Source organism: Mauremys reevesii, linkage group 2 (genome assembly GCF_016161935.1).
Source record: "Mauremys reevesii isolate NIE-2019 linkage group 2, ASM1616193v1, whole genome shotgun sequence".
NCBI classification, from domain to species: Eukaryota; Metazoa; Chordata; order Testudines; family Geoemydidae; genus Mauremys; species Mauremys reevesii.
In genome coordinates, this window is record NC_052624.1 from 92,476,978 (window position 1) to 92,492,330 (window position 15,353).

At 39.2% G+C, this 15,353-nt stretch overlaps 1 protein-coding gene across 8 annotated transcripts in view; it reads left to right on the forward strand.

Annotated features, from left to right (window-relative positions):
* The window catches only part of POU6F2 (POU class 6 homeobox 2), a 337,461-nt gene extending 326,248 nt beyond the window's left edge, over positions 1 to 11,213 (forward strand). For 2 of the 8 annotated variants that reach the window (XR_005594143.1, XR_005594147.1), the window contains 3 exons: positions 2,684 to 2,852; positions 6,356 to 6,952; positions 10,383 to 10,935. Coding sequence is in view for 3 of the 8 variants with exons in the window: in XM_039524932.1 (XP_039380866.1) it covers positions 2,684 to 2,852; positions 6,356 to 6,860 (674 nt within the window). In the remaining 5 variants the exon portion in view is untranslated. The other 6 variants (XR_005594144.1, XR_005594145.1, XR_005594146.1 and 3 more) reach the window with 6 other exon arrangements.
* Positions 11,214 to 15,353: the final 4,140 nt, after the last annotated feature.

Consider the following 15,353-nt stretch of genomic DNA (forward strand, 5'->3'; position numbering starts at 1 on the left):
TGCTATCTAGAAAAAGGACAAATTTATTCTCACAGCTTCATGAGCATTATCTTCTGGGTCTAATGTAAAAGTAAAATATTGTGCAGCACTACCATCTAAAACACGATGGCTGACATTGCAAATACTCTGCTGCTTGGTTGGCAACCTGATGGGGTGCAGAATGTAAACCCTGAAAGGATGTTTTCCCACAAAGACATGTTTTAAGCACTGATTATAAAATTAAGATGTTTCAAACAGAAATATTTGGATGGGGTGGGCTTGAGTGGTTTTTTGGTTTTTTGTTTGGTTGACTTGTTTGCATTTGTTCCAGCTAAAGCAGAAAAGACTTAATTTCAAATTTAAATACTCAGCCCATTTTCATCGGTTGTGCACATTTTAAACTCCAAAGGAAAAACAAATGCCAGCCCCTTGTGTGAGCCAAAGATAATCAGAGACGACTGTGAGCGTTATTTGTTGAAACTGGAGGAGATTTTCAAAGGCAGAAATGGTAGTGAAGCATCTAAGTCCCATTGACTCAAAAAGTAATAGCAACAAAAATTTTAAGTACATCAGAAGCTGGAAGCCTGCTAAACAACCAGTGGGGCCACTGGACGATTGAGATGCTAAAGGAGCTTTAAAGAATGATAAGACTTTGTTGAGAAACTAAATGAATTCTTTGCATCAGTCTTCAAGACTGAGTATGTGAGGGAAATTCCCAAACCTGAGCCATTCTGTAGGTGACAAATCTGAGGAACTGTCACAGATTGAGGTGTCATTAGAGGAGGTTTTAGAACAAATTGATAAACTAAACAGTAATAAGTCACCAGGACCAGATGGTATTCACCAAAAAGTTCTGAAGAAACTCAAATGCGAAATTGCAGAACTACTAACTGTAGTCTGTAACCTATCATTTAAATCAGCTTCTGTATCAAATGACTGGAGGATAGCTAATGTGACGCCAATTTTTAAAAGGGCTACAGAGGTGATCCCAGCAATTACAGGCCGGTAAGCCTGATTTCAGTACTGGGCAAACTGGTAGAAACTAAAGTAAAGAACAAAATTGTCAGACACATAGATGAACATAATTTGTTGGGGAAGATTCAACATAGTTTTTGTAAAGGGAAATCATGCCTCACCAATCTACTAGAATTCTTGGAGGGGCCAACAAGCATATAGACCAGAGGGATCCAGTGAATATAGTGTACTTAGATTTTCAGAAAGCCTTTGACAAGGTTCCTCACTAAAGGCTCTTAAGCAAAGTAAGCTGTTATAAGATAAGAGGGAAAGTCCTCTCATGGACTGGTAACTGGTTAAAAGGTAGGAAGCAAAGGGTAGGAATAAACGGTTAGTTTTCAGAATGGAAAACAGTAAATAGTGGTGTCCCCTAGGGGTCTGTATTGGAACCAGCCCTATTCAACATATTCATAAATGATCTGGAAAAAGGGGTAAACAGTGAGGTGGCAAAATTTGTAGATGATACAAAACTATTCAAGATAGTTAAGTCCCACGCAGACTGTGAAGAGCTACAAAGGGTCTCACAAAACTGGGTGACTGGGCAACAAAATGCAGATGAAATTCAATGTTGATAAATGCAAAGTAATGCACATTGGAAAACATGATCTCAACTATACATATAAAATGATGGGGTCTAAATTAGCTGTTACCACTCAAGAAAAAGATCTTGGAGTCATTGTGGAGAGTTCTCTGAAAATATCCACTCAATGTGCAGCAGCAGTCAAAAAAGCAAAAATGTTGGGAATCATTAAGAAAGGTATAGATATTAAGAAAGAAAATTTATCACCTCTATATAAATCCATGGTACACCCACATCTTGAATATTGCATGCTGATGTGGTCGCCCCATCTCAAAAAAGATATATTAGAATTGGAAAAGGTTCAGAAAAGGACAACAAAAATGATTGGGGTATGGACCAGCTTCCATATGAGGAGCGATTAATAGGACAGGGACTTTTCAGCTTGGAAAAAACACACCTATGGGGGGATATGATAGAAGTCTATAAAATCATGACTGGTGTTGAGAAAGTAAATAAGGAAGTGTTATTTACTCCTTCTCATAACACAAGAACTAGGGGTCACCACATGAAATTAGTAGGCAGCAGGTTTAAAACAAACAAAAGGAAGTAGTTTTTCACACAACACACAGTCAACCTGTGGAACTCTTTGCCAGAGCCTGTTGTGAAGGCCAGGACTATCGCAGGCTTCAAAAAAAACTAGATAAGTTCATGGATAGGTCCATCAATGGCTATTAGCCAGTATGAGCAGGGATGGTGCCCCTAGCCTCTGTTTGCCAGAAGCTGAGAATGGGCAACAGAGGATGGCTCACTTGATGTTTACCTGTTCTGTTCATTCCCCCTGTCGGAAGACAGGATACTGGGCTAGATGGACCTTTGGTCTGACCCAGTATGGCCATTCTTAAGTTCTTACAAAGTAGGCACCTACCTGCCATTTATGCCTTTGAAAATCTTCCCTACTGCCTTGAAATGAACTGTAAATACCTTGGTCTGCAAACTTGGTAGTGTTTTAGTGACGAAAAGAATTAAGAATGTTTTGTAACTTCTGACAGTACCAATCTGTCTCTGTTAGGGGAAATAAATCCACCTTACACTTCCCAAGAAAATGCAGTAATCCTGGACGGCTCAAATGTAGTATGAAGCGTTTACACAATTTAAAAAATATTTCAACAGATCCTCAAACAGCCACTGGTGAGGTGGATGGGGTGAATTTGGAGGAAATCCGAGAATTTGCCAAAGCTTTTAAAATCCGGCGCCTGTCTCTTGGTCTGACACAGACTCAAGTTGGCCAAGCTCTAAGTGCCACAGAAGGCCCAGCCTATAGCCAGTCTGCCATCTGCAGGTAACAAGTTACATAATAAGCTATATTCTCCTCTGTTTGTTCTTAATTGTATTTATTATTCTGGCATATGAGAATTTTAATCATGTGTCCTTAGAATTCATTACTTACTTAGACTAGCAAATAATGTTGGTATCTGGCAGATAAACTGTACTTACTGTGTGCCTCTAAAACAACTTTTGTCTTTTCCTTTTTTAACAAAAAGTATGAAACAATAAATATGTTCCTGGCATTGAGACTTAATTCAGTAGTGGAGCTGGAGACCCTGCTGATGCTGTATAAGCACCAGCTGACCCTCTTCATACTGTGCCATTTTCTACAGATAGGGTTACTGAACAGATATTTCATGGCTGCATCCCTGCTAAGTTAAAGCCTGTATTATTGTGGTTCGCACTTCACATACAGGATGTTAATAATGATTTACCTAGGCAACACAGAAGGGAGAAAAAATTTACTACATGGTATCTTGCAAACTTTCTAGTGTTAATCTTTTTATTACCCAAGTGTTTAAAAAAATGTACAGAAAATGAGTAAGAATCTGTTCTAATCTTAAGAAAAAAAATGATGCAGTCTTGATGGAGTTAAAGTTAAGTAGTCAGAAGCAAACACCATGTATACATGTATGTATGTTACACTAATCCCATGTTTATGCATGAGGTAACAAAAACACTTAGGTAACAGCTTTTTCCTCTTGGGCAATGCCTTATAGTCCTCCTCCATCAGTGAAAGCCAAGAAACCAACTCTAAGCTCATTTAAGTGGATTTTGTTCTTGGTGATCCATGAAATGCTCTGTCTTTTTATCTGCTCTTTATACTTTTAATGTATTCCCCTTAGAACGGAAGTGTACTTTTCCTGCAGTTTAAGACTAAGGTTATAAATAACATCAGTATGGGGTAGTGAGCTTGCAGCTCACATTTTGCTCAATGATTTTCCATAAAACCCATTGATTGTTGTTAAATACAAAAAGCTCCATAGGATCCTCTCACTTCTATGGTCTCCCCTACTGTTTTTTCTTATAAGATACCTCCCTGTAGAAAATAACCTTTATTCAGTCTATACAAGGATACTACTGCTGGGAAATTTGTTTCAAGACTTGTATATTGTTATACCAAACAACGTGTACTGAAGCATCAACACTAACAAGCAACACCAATGATATGGATGCTATTGCTGCTTGTTCCTAAGCATTAATGTTATTTTTTCTGTATGGTCAATTGGTAAAGAACACCTAAAACAGGAAGTGTTTTTAGCAATTGCCAATTTGTAGTAGCTGTAGATTGCTTTTTAACATGCCATACTTAAAGTTTATAAATTGAAGTTTGCTTTGCTTATGTTTGGTTTATTTTCTTCTTGTTCTCCCCGCCCCCGTCTCCCAACCTTTAACATGCAGATCCCAGTAACCTGGTTGAGATGCTTTGAATTACAATGAAAAAAGGATTACCCACTAAGTGATTATAATGAAAAACACAGCTATGATTAAGTTAGAAGTAGATAGTTAATCAAGGGCCAGAAGTGGGGAGCCTGACAATGAGTACAGACTTACCCCCATCCACTCAGTAACCCCATTGAAATCAGTGGGAGTATATGAGGAGTAAATCAACACTGAGCCTGAGTAACAGGTTCGGAATCTGGCCCCAAATGCTCGCAAGGTTATAATTTTTACCTTTTCCTCTCCACCTTTTGAGGCAGCCCATTGGGATGCAATAATCTGTAATGACTGTGCACTTCTTGTTAAGCACAAAAGCAGGCCACTTCAATAGCAGTAACCCCTTCCTCAGAAATACTGAGTTCTCTCTTTTCCTTAATGATAAAAAAGCAGCTGCTATAGGAACTTCATGGGAAAAGGATAAGCAAGTTGAATTTCCAACTCACGTGCCCTAGGGGAATACCTGGGTGCCATTTGCAGCACATTCCACTGCAAACTAACATATTCTTCATGCAAAAATAAAATACAATACATATCAATATTCGTGTCAAGTATCAGAGGGGTAGCCATGTTAGTCTGGATGTGTAAAAAGCAACAGAGTCTTGTGGCACCTTATAGACTTACAGAAGTGGTGGAGCATGAGCTTTCGTGGGTGAATAACCTCTTTGTCAGACGCAATATTGGCACTGTCCTAACTTGTGACACAGTTATAAAAATACATTACGCAATTAAAATATCACCGAAGAGGGGAAAACCTGGCAGACCGTACTGCCGTAGGAATATAACCACCAATTATAAATTTTCTAGAGCATTAGTTATTCCCCTCAATGGTTTGTGTGTAAGATATTATATTTGCTCCTGGAATGTTTTCGAAGCTTGCCACATGGTGCATCCAGAATTCTCGGTAGTTGATGCGCACCAGTAGCTACAGAATCCCAGTTCCAGACCCTGGGTTAAGAGGCATAAAGACATGGATTCAGTCTGCCTCCTCTTTAAAGCATCTTCTGATTACCAAGAGCAGTGGCACTTTCACACCATGAGGACTGGATAGTGCAATAGGATGCCATGCAGTAATGTTGCTTTTCAACAGCATTAAATATTCTAAGGTCCGGGGTGGAAACAGGGGCTGGGGAAAATACAAATGAATGATATTACAGAATTTGATTAAGAATTTCAAATGTAAAGCTAGACAAAATGATAAATCAAAGCAGCAAGGACTTACAATGAAGACTTGAAAAGTGAAGTTAGTTCTTACAGGTTGTTTTTGAAAGAATGAAAGCTCCGTGTGGTGTTTCTTCAGATACTTCACAATATTTGTAAATCCTGATCTGAAATCTAGCGAAGGACTTTTGATGGCAAAACGATACACAGAAGACCTCATTTACAGGAAATGATATCATTCCAGCACAGTTTGCAGATATCCCACAATAAACCCAGCTTGGTGCCACAGCATATTAGTGTACTATTATGCTGGGTTTCATTCGAAAGGCATGAGTCTGCCTTAGCATGTTGTGGGGGCATTCAAGATAATTACAATGTGTCCAGCTGCTTGAGCCAAACACTACAGTAGCTATGGGAGTTTTTTTTCCTACCCAGAGAAGGGACACAGTGTTAACTTGCATACAGTGAAAATTGCTTTAAAAAAATGGGAAAAAGAAACCTGAAATTCAGAGGCTAGCAGCCACTATTGCTTTGTATTACTAAAGCTGTGACATTTGGACAATATGGGATGGAAGGGTAAACAAGATAATTAACAACGAATAAGAATCAGTTGCCTTTGATGTCATTTCCTGTAATTAGGTTTAGTCTTCAGGCATTTGAGGATCATGAAAAATTGATCTTGAACTACAAAACCTGAACTTTATAGCCTGTATTATGTTGCTTACTGAATTCTTGATATTTTGTCACAGTGCTCATTTGTGTTTTCTTAACTATCTATCTATCTATACCTAGATATATGATGGCTTTCCATTGTAATCCATTGTAAATTACCTCTGCCAGTCAATTAGTCAGGCAGGCAGGAAGTCCCACCCTGGCAGAGCATCAGTGTAAGACTCTTCTTTCTCAATTTTCCCTCAGACACACCATCCTGAGAAGCCACTTTTTCCTACCACAGGAAGCCCAAGAGAACACTATAGCTAGCAGTCTGACAGCCAAACTGAACCCTGGCCTTTTGTATCCTGCCAGGTTTGAAAAGCTGGACATCACCCCTAAAAGTGCCCAGAAGATAAAGCCGGTGCTTGAGCGGTGGATGGCTGAGGCTGAGGCCCGCCATCGAGCAGGTATGCAGAACCTGACTGAGTTTATCGGAAGTGAACCATCCAAAAAGCGCAAGAGGCGTACCTCATTCACGCCACAAGCTCTTGAGATCTTGAATGCCCACTTTGAGAAGAACACTCATCCCTCTGGGCAGGAAATGACAGAGATTGCAGAGAAACTGAACTATGACCGGGAAGTAGTTAGAGTTTGGTTCTGCAATAAGAGGCAAGCACTGAAGAACACAATTAAACGTTTAAAACAGCATGAGCCTGCGACAGCAGTCCCTATGGAGCCCTTAACAGACTCTCTGGAAGAAAACTCCTAAAAATGAAGAGAAGAAAAGAAAAGAAAAGGAAAGGAAACACACAAACAAAAATTTAACCATTTGGACTCTGAAAATGCCCATTCATCACCCTTGTAAGTAAAAGACTCAGAAAACTACAAGATGGACAGAACAGTTTATAAATGTCCGTGGGTTTTCCTATATAAAAACAAAAAACAAAACAAACAAACAAAAACAAAAAAACACCAAACAAAAACAAACAAAATACACAGCACATAGTGTGTGTGTGTGTTGTAGAATTAGCTCCCACCCAGCCCCCCACCCAAAAAAGCCAGTTTTTTAAATGGACTTAAAGCAAACCAAATAACTGCTTACTTCTTTTCTGTGTATTATGAAAATGTGAATATGTTTTAAGGAAAAGAAAAAAAAAGAAAAAAAAAACCTATTATCTGGTTAAAAGAGAATACAAGCCTGCCACCTGGAGGAGTGATTGTAGCCTTTCAGGTATCAAGTGCTGATTCACTATGAAAACTATTAACCAAAGTCAGAAACATGGCATTGCAAACTAGATTGTTAGTCTACTCTTTTACAAGCATAAATTGTGTTATGAGTTTTTACATTTGTACTTTACAAAGAGGAAAAAAATAGTTCGATTAATTTCTCCCACCCTTTGTCACACCCCCTGCAGGTGGATATAACAGATGTTAAAGCCATTCCATAGTGCTCACAAACACACACACACACACACACACCTTTTTTTTATCTACACAGTTTTGCAATCTCCAAGTGTTTGTGTGCCAAAATGATTTTCTCTTTATTGTGAATTGTGGGGTTCAGTATTTTCCCCCTGAAAGTATAAAGTATTGATTTCTATTTTTATTTGTCTAACACTTTTCCTGCCTCCTCCCTCTTCCCCCAATACTGTTTAAAGATTTTTAAAAGAAAAGTGAAACCTAAACACTTTTATATAGATTATGCTGAAATACAATAGAGGACAAAGAAGGATTAGAATTATGTCTGAGGAACTGTCAGTGTAGCACACATGCTCAACGTTGTGCTCATTGTCAACAGCATGGCTCCTGATTTCTCTGTCCTTTGGCCATGAACCTGGAGAGGTTACCAAAACTAATTTTGTAATATAAACTGCACACTCGGTTTGATACTGCGTCTATGTTACGGTTCTGTGTGAAGCAATTTCTCTCCAAAGTCTGCTAGCCAAAGAAGTTTCGTGAGAGTCTGATGAAAACAAACAAATGGACAGGCCAAGAAGTAATGAGGACATTTTGATCATTACACCCTTATGGACTGTTTTACTACTTTTATCTTCTCTGCCTTTCTTTTTTTTTTTTTTTTACTCCTGGCACTGACGTTTTCCCTATCAACTGCTACTCTTGGAGTGTGTGGGGGTTTGTGTGGGTGTGTACTGCCATGGCAAGCTAAAAAACCTAAAGAATCGGGATTTGGGAACAATGCATTGAATATCCTTTGGGAATAGGGAAAGGGGGGGTCACTTGTGACATTTTTCATCTAAAAATGTTTTTTTTAAAAGGCAACTTATCTCGCTTTGTGGCTTCATTTCCTGATGGACTTGGCATCTTCTAAAACTCTATGGTCATTGTATCAAAAAGTATATCAAGGCTCAGAGAAGAAAAAGGGTGTGGTGTGAACCTCACCTGCAAAGCTCATATGTGGATCCAAACTTCCTTGAAATTCTGATCCAGGGTTGTGGGTTGGGCTATTGTAAGGGTAGAGGCCACATCCTGATCTGGACTTTCCAAAAGTTCACATCTGGGAATTAGGTTCAGTCTATTGTAGAGATGTAGAGTAAAATTGTGCTCTCAGTTATGCTGGTATAAATCCCAGTTAACTCCACTGACTTCAACAGAGTTGGTCTGGATTTTTGAGAGTCTAAATGGGATCTGAATCCATCCCAGAGCTCTGGAACCTTCAAATTACACCTGCAGAATTATTTTTTTCACAAACTCAGGGCCTGATCCGAAACCCATTGAAAGCAATAGAAAGACTCCCATTGACTTCAATGGGCTCCGGATCTCACTCTCTATGTTTTATTAATGGAATTCACCCTGTAGTATGAGAAAATCTCTGCAGGGCCCATGGAATTTTAAGGGTCCAGAGATCATCTTCCACGTGTAGCACTGCATCCAGATTTGAGCTGCTCAAAGGTGAAGAGTGATGTGGATCCACTGTCCCAGGTTGGACTCATTCTAGTGAATACTTTTTAGGCTTTAAACTTCAGCAGGGTGTATAAGGATATTTTTTGTTGTTGTTTTTTCTGAAGGAGGGGAAAGGATTGTTATAGTCACTTTTCCTGCAGTTGAAATGTAAATATCTGTGAAAAATAAAATCCTACTAATAAGTGCAGGTAAATTTTGTAAGGGGAAATAGAAAATAAAAATCCCTAACCCAAGCTGTGTATGCGAAGGGATGAGCGAAATAACTTCATAGCAACATCTGCCCCTCTGGGTCGTCTTCTTCTTTTTCTTCTTCTTTTCTCTTCTCCAAGCACACCTATATAGCTAGTTAGCTAATTAAGATAAAGCTGTGGTATGTATAGTTGTGGCTACAACTGAATTTATACAATGATCAGGAGACCACTCAGAAACCAGCTTGGAAACTATGAAGAATAGACAGTGTTTGGAAATGGACGCTCGTAAAGTCCTACCCGTCTCTTCAGTACGCGACTAATTGGACTACAGCTTGTCCAGTCATTAATACCAGCAATGTGATCACCCATTCCACCACCTCTGAAACTCCACACACACATACAAAATCAACAGCCCTGGGACCAAAATTGTCATCCTTGCTCTATCAAAAAACTAGAGTTCATCTCTCCCAGGAACTGCTCTAAATTCTGCAAAGAAAAAATCCCTGAGAAGGAAAGTTAACCGAACATCGTATAAAGGATGCTAAATGTTTAAAAATATGCTGGCAGCAGTTATATAAGGTCTGGTCTGGTCAAAAGTACATACTGGAAGGATATAACTAGGACAGTGAAAATGTAAAATAAATATAAATCGCCAGTTTGGAACAAAAAAAATGAAGCTCATCCCACAGTCTTAAAACCATTCATATGCGGTGATTTTTTTTTAACAGCTTTCAAATTTTGTATTATTTTTTGTAAATTATTTATAAGGTATTGTAATGCTTCTTGTATTAATTTTTTTAATGAACAGATTTTTGCTATAAGGCATATATGGTGCCTGAACAGATTCTTAGGAGATAAATTATGTGTGTCTGATAAATCTTTTTTGGGCCATGTATATTGTTTTATTTTGTTACTGTCTACATTTCCATTTGTAAACAAATATCATATATCAATTACATTTGAATACCTTTTAAGTTTCCATGTGACAAAAAGGTAGGCTGCTACCAACAAATGAAACAAGAGACTTTCTAGCAATGTATGATTGTAGAGCGGTTTTGCAATTTGTTTAAAAGGAGATTTTTTTTAAAAAAAATTATTATTTGACTAATGAACCACAAGTTAAATTTTTGTTCTGTTTTTGTCTTTTTATGTTTTCCACTAAAAACTATTTTGAGCAGTTTAAGAACTCAAATGCATTCAAAGGGTTCCAGTTTCTTTATGTTATAACTGAAAAAAAGAAAACAAAGAGAGAGAAAGAGAACAAGAAAGCAAAAAGGAGCTAGGAAGGAACAAGTAGAGGCGTATCAAAGAACTCAAGCTATAACCAAAAAGAAATATGTAAAATGCCTTTGCTCGTCTTCTCAATGCTGGACCAAAGCTCAATGTATGTAGGTATATGCACATTGTATAGATATGGCTAAATGTTGCTGACAATCTCGCAATACTAAACTGTTACTATTTAAAAAAAAGAAATACAGAAATAAAACTGTTCATCAGTGTTTTACCTCAGCACTCTACTTGTACCCAGTTAATGACCAACATTCAAATAAGAAATAAAATAAGAGAGGAAACTGATTTCCATGTCAATGTTTGACTGTAAAATCTGTTTGGATGACATTTTGTAATGAGCTTTTTGTCATGTGGTTTGCTTGTTTCCAACTTGAGATTATGTGGGGCACATTAGTTTATTTATTGTTAAAAAAAAGTGATATTACTATTTCTTTTTTGTCCAATGTGCTATAATCTACAGAATGGTCACCAGGGTCACTTATGAAGCACTGCAAAGAGATCTGCTTTTCCATGCATGGAGCATGCAGCAGGAAAGATGGCAGTACGAAATGGACTGTATTGTGTTATTTAAAAAAAATAATAATTTTAAAAGGAGTTGATTTGGTGGACTTGTGACCAAGAAGCCAAACTGGATATTTAAAAGCTCCTTACTGCTCTGACTTTGAAACCAAAGCTGATTTATCTGCACAGGTTGCTTAACATTTAAAAAAAAAACTGACAAAAACTGTACTTAATCTAGAGCAATATCTGTATGGTCAGTAAAGCTGCACTTTGTGTATTTCTTAACAGCTTCAAGATCTGTCACTTTTAATTTGTACCATAAAAAATAAAGAATTGTTTGACATGAAAAATAAGCTTGTATCATGTTTGTCTAAAAACTCATGCATTATTCACATGATCAGAGCTCATGTAATTTCACATCAGCTCAATACAAAAATAGTTAAATGCTTGAAAGAAAAAAAAATCCAGTTGCTGCCATTGGATGCACCTTTATCTGCATGTTTCTGAACACATAAAAATATTAACTTTTCAAGTGGGCATCCAGGTTAGCATTAGCAATATCTAGGGCCCTACCAAATTCACAATCCATTTTGGTCAATTTCACGGTCCTAAGATTTAAAATTTCATGATTTCAGCAATTAAAATCTGAAATTTCATGGTGGTGTAATTTTAGGGGTCCTGACCCATAAAGGAGTTGTGGAGGGACTGCAATAATATTGGGGGCGGGGGGGTGGTACTGCTACCCTTACTTCTGTGCTGCTGCTGACGGTGGTACTGCCTTTAGAGCTAGGCAGCTGGAGAGCAGCAGCTGCTGACTGGGAGCCTAGCTCTGAAGGCAGAACTGACACCAGTAGCAGCACAGAAGTAAGGATGGCATGGCATGGTATTGCCACCCTTACTTCTGTGCTGCAGCTGGCAGGGCACCGCCTTCAGAGCTGGGTGCCTGGTTAACAGCTGCCGCTCTCCAGCTGCTCAGATCTGAAGGCAGCGTGGAAGTAAGGGTGGCAATACTATGACCTCTCCAAAATAACCTTGTGACCCCCCCCCTTCAACTTTCTTTTGGGTCAGGCCCCCTCAATTTGAGAAATGCTGGTCTCCCCGTGAAATCTGTATAGTATAGAGTAAAAGCAAGCAAAAGTCCAGATTTCATGGAGGAGACCAGATTTCACGGTCTGTGACATATTTATATGACCATGAATTTGGTAGGACCCTAGTAATATCTTAATAATTTCTGTATAAATATGGGATGCAGGGTAGAGATGATGTTTAAAGAATATCATAGTCATTCAGGTAAATGTGTATCATCCCCGAGGCCAAATGAAACACAACACATATGACAGTTAAGGCTAGAACCATTGAGTCTTCCAGTGCACCACAGCTCCTATAACAAAGCAAGGTAAGTTTAGGAAAGAAGAGAGTATCGTTGACTGGCCTGAGTTTAGCCTTCTATATTTGTCTCGAACGGTTTCTCTCACATTTTTTGAGTAATTTATATAGCTTCACTATTCAATTCTTTCTTCATTCTTTGTGACTATGGTATAGGGTAGAAGGAAGACGTTCAGTGAGAGTGGGTTGAAGAAACTTTGACAGAACCATATTCCTCAGAATATGCCATTCAATCAAAATCAAAATGCTTCACAAAATTGGGTCAGTTTTGTTGGAATTTAATTTTGGAAGAAAACCAAAAAAAAAATTCTGACAATGTCAATACTTTCAGAACATTTTGAATTTTTTAAATTTTGTATTCATATACATTACAATACAAAGTTTTACAGAGTCAAAACTGAAACAAACTATCTCATTTGGAATTTTCTTTCATGGAGAACTCTGAACTGTTCTGCTTTCAGTTCCATTTGGAACTAAGCCAGATTTCAAAATCTCAAAATCCTTCATGAAACTGGACTTCCATTCTCCACACAGCTCCATATGAATGGTAACGGACAGAAGTTCGTCTGCACTGGAACACCACGGCTGTTTGAACATACACCATAGTAATAGCTGAAGCGCCTTTTGTATGTATTTTGGGCCAAATCACAGCATAACTGTTCCAGCACAAGTGATTTGGGTACAGGAAACCCTTTCTCTTCTTCTGCTTCCATGATGTGACCATCTGCATTTCCAGAGCACAGAGGGTGGGAAGCTGAGGAGCGCTAGATGGAGGGCTCAGAGAATTTTGCGCACCAAACGAGGGACTGAACAGAGATACTGTGTTTATGGCTTATTACAACAATCTGTAACCCACTACCCCTTATTTTTGTCTTATGACTGCACAGGTGTTAATGGGCCACTCTCCCTTGACTGGCCCTTAGAATATTTACTAACTACTTATGCTAAACAGTCTGGTCCACCTTGCATTTAGCAGTGACACTTAGGCCTTGTCTACACTGCCACTTTACAGCACTGCAACTTTCTTGCTCAGGGGTATGAAAAAACACACACACACCCCTGAGCACTGTAAGTTTCAGTGCTGTAACGTGGCAGTGTAGACAGTGCACCAGCGCCAGGAGGTGGTTTTTTTACAGTGCTGGGAGATCTCCCCTTGTGGAGGTCCCAGGGCTGGGAGATCTCCCCTCTCTTCCAGCTCTGGTGCCATGACTACACAGCCACCTTGCCACGGCAGCACTTTAACGTTGCTAGTGAAGATGTACCCTTAGAGTACCTTTCCCAGACCTGAAGACAAGCTCTGTGCAGCTCAAAAGCTTGTTTCTCTCACCAACAGAAGCTGGTCCAATAAAAGATATTACCTCACCCACCTTGTCTTGTCAACACTAGACATGCTCCCAAACTGGTGTCAGTAGAAGCCTCTGAAATGGCTTCAAAAAATCTCAGTCAGTTTCCCATCCCTAAAAGACAAATTCCTAGGTGCTTAACTATACCTTTAGGCCTCGGTCTATGCAGAGCACTGGGAGGCAAATTGCCCTGGAGGCATAATTCCTCCTAGAGCTCTGCACTTTGTGGAGACACAGACAGTGGAGGAATCTGCAATACTGTGACACTTTTACTTGACAATGCATAGGCATTGCCTGCATCTTGCCCCTGCGCCTCCCTGCAGATTTGCTTCATGGTGGAAAGATCTGGCATGTATCTTCTGCAGTTCCCACCCCAGTACCCAGAGGTGAGACCAGGTGGCCATGTAAGGGCGGGAGACGCCTTACACACCCTATTCCCTGGGCAGCCATAGTGAGACTAGTCACAGTCTAGTGCTAGAGCTGGAAAACAAAGTCCTAATATTGGAACTGACCACATATGAGTTCCACTTTTTGCAGCAGAGACATTCTCTTCTGCTGACTTTAACTTCAATGAAGTGAAAGCTCCGGAAGCAAAATAGATTAATCAGAAAGGAGTGTTCTCTAGCGACTTGGCTACCTTTTTATCTGGGGATTCACCGTGTCCCTAAATAAGCTTGTTAAGCCAGTAGGCTCAATATGAATCATTCCTGTATGAGAGGGTGATGTTCTTGAAAATAATTGCGGAGTACGTGTTTTTTCTCTGCTCTATCACTCGCATGCTTTCTGTCTCAGTCACAATCGGTTACTGTTGCATTGTTCAGTGCTCTGTGCAGAAAGGTTCAGGACTGGGTAGTCAGAATTCCTCATTTCCCTAGCTCCCACATATTTTAAACTCAGAACCAAGTAGCCAAGAGAAAACATCCCATACTGGTTCAATAATGTCTGCCACAGACATCTCACCAAAGCAGTAGCAGGGAGTGCATGTACTAGCCCAGTAGGAGATATGATATGTATGATATAAAACCTGTCAGTTTCTTGTGTTGGCAAAAACCTCTGAACTTGCTAATATGAATATGCTAATCATTTCCACCACTTCATAGCCCCAGATACCTTCCTGTACCACTCCAGGCTCCAACCCAACGGCCATTAGTGTGAGCGGGGCCTAAGTCACAAAACTCAGATCTGGATTCAAATATGGATTCCAAACACCCCAAAGTTTGGATTATGGATTTGACTCGAGCTCATCTTTCTCTCCTTGCACACACACAGTAATAACCAAACACAGCTGTTTTGAAGATGATTGAAGCTTTGGTTCTACTCACATAAGTAAGTTATTCACATGCATAAGTCTTTCCAGGATCAGAGCCTGACTTAGGCACTCGTAGGGCAATATTCATATGTTTCATTATTTTGTATAGCATTCACCAGATAACTTTGTTACATACTTTATTATTTTTAAAACACAAACCTCTGAGGGGAGACAATACCTTGCCACAAAAGTTAGATGCATGTCCTTTCTAAGTTCTACCCTAGCTACCAGTGTTGGGACAGTAAATCACTGCCATAAGCATAAGATACAAAAAGCTAACAGAAGGAGTAGTTCTGGGGAAACAGTAGATCATATACAAA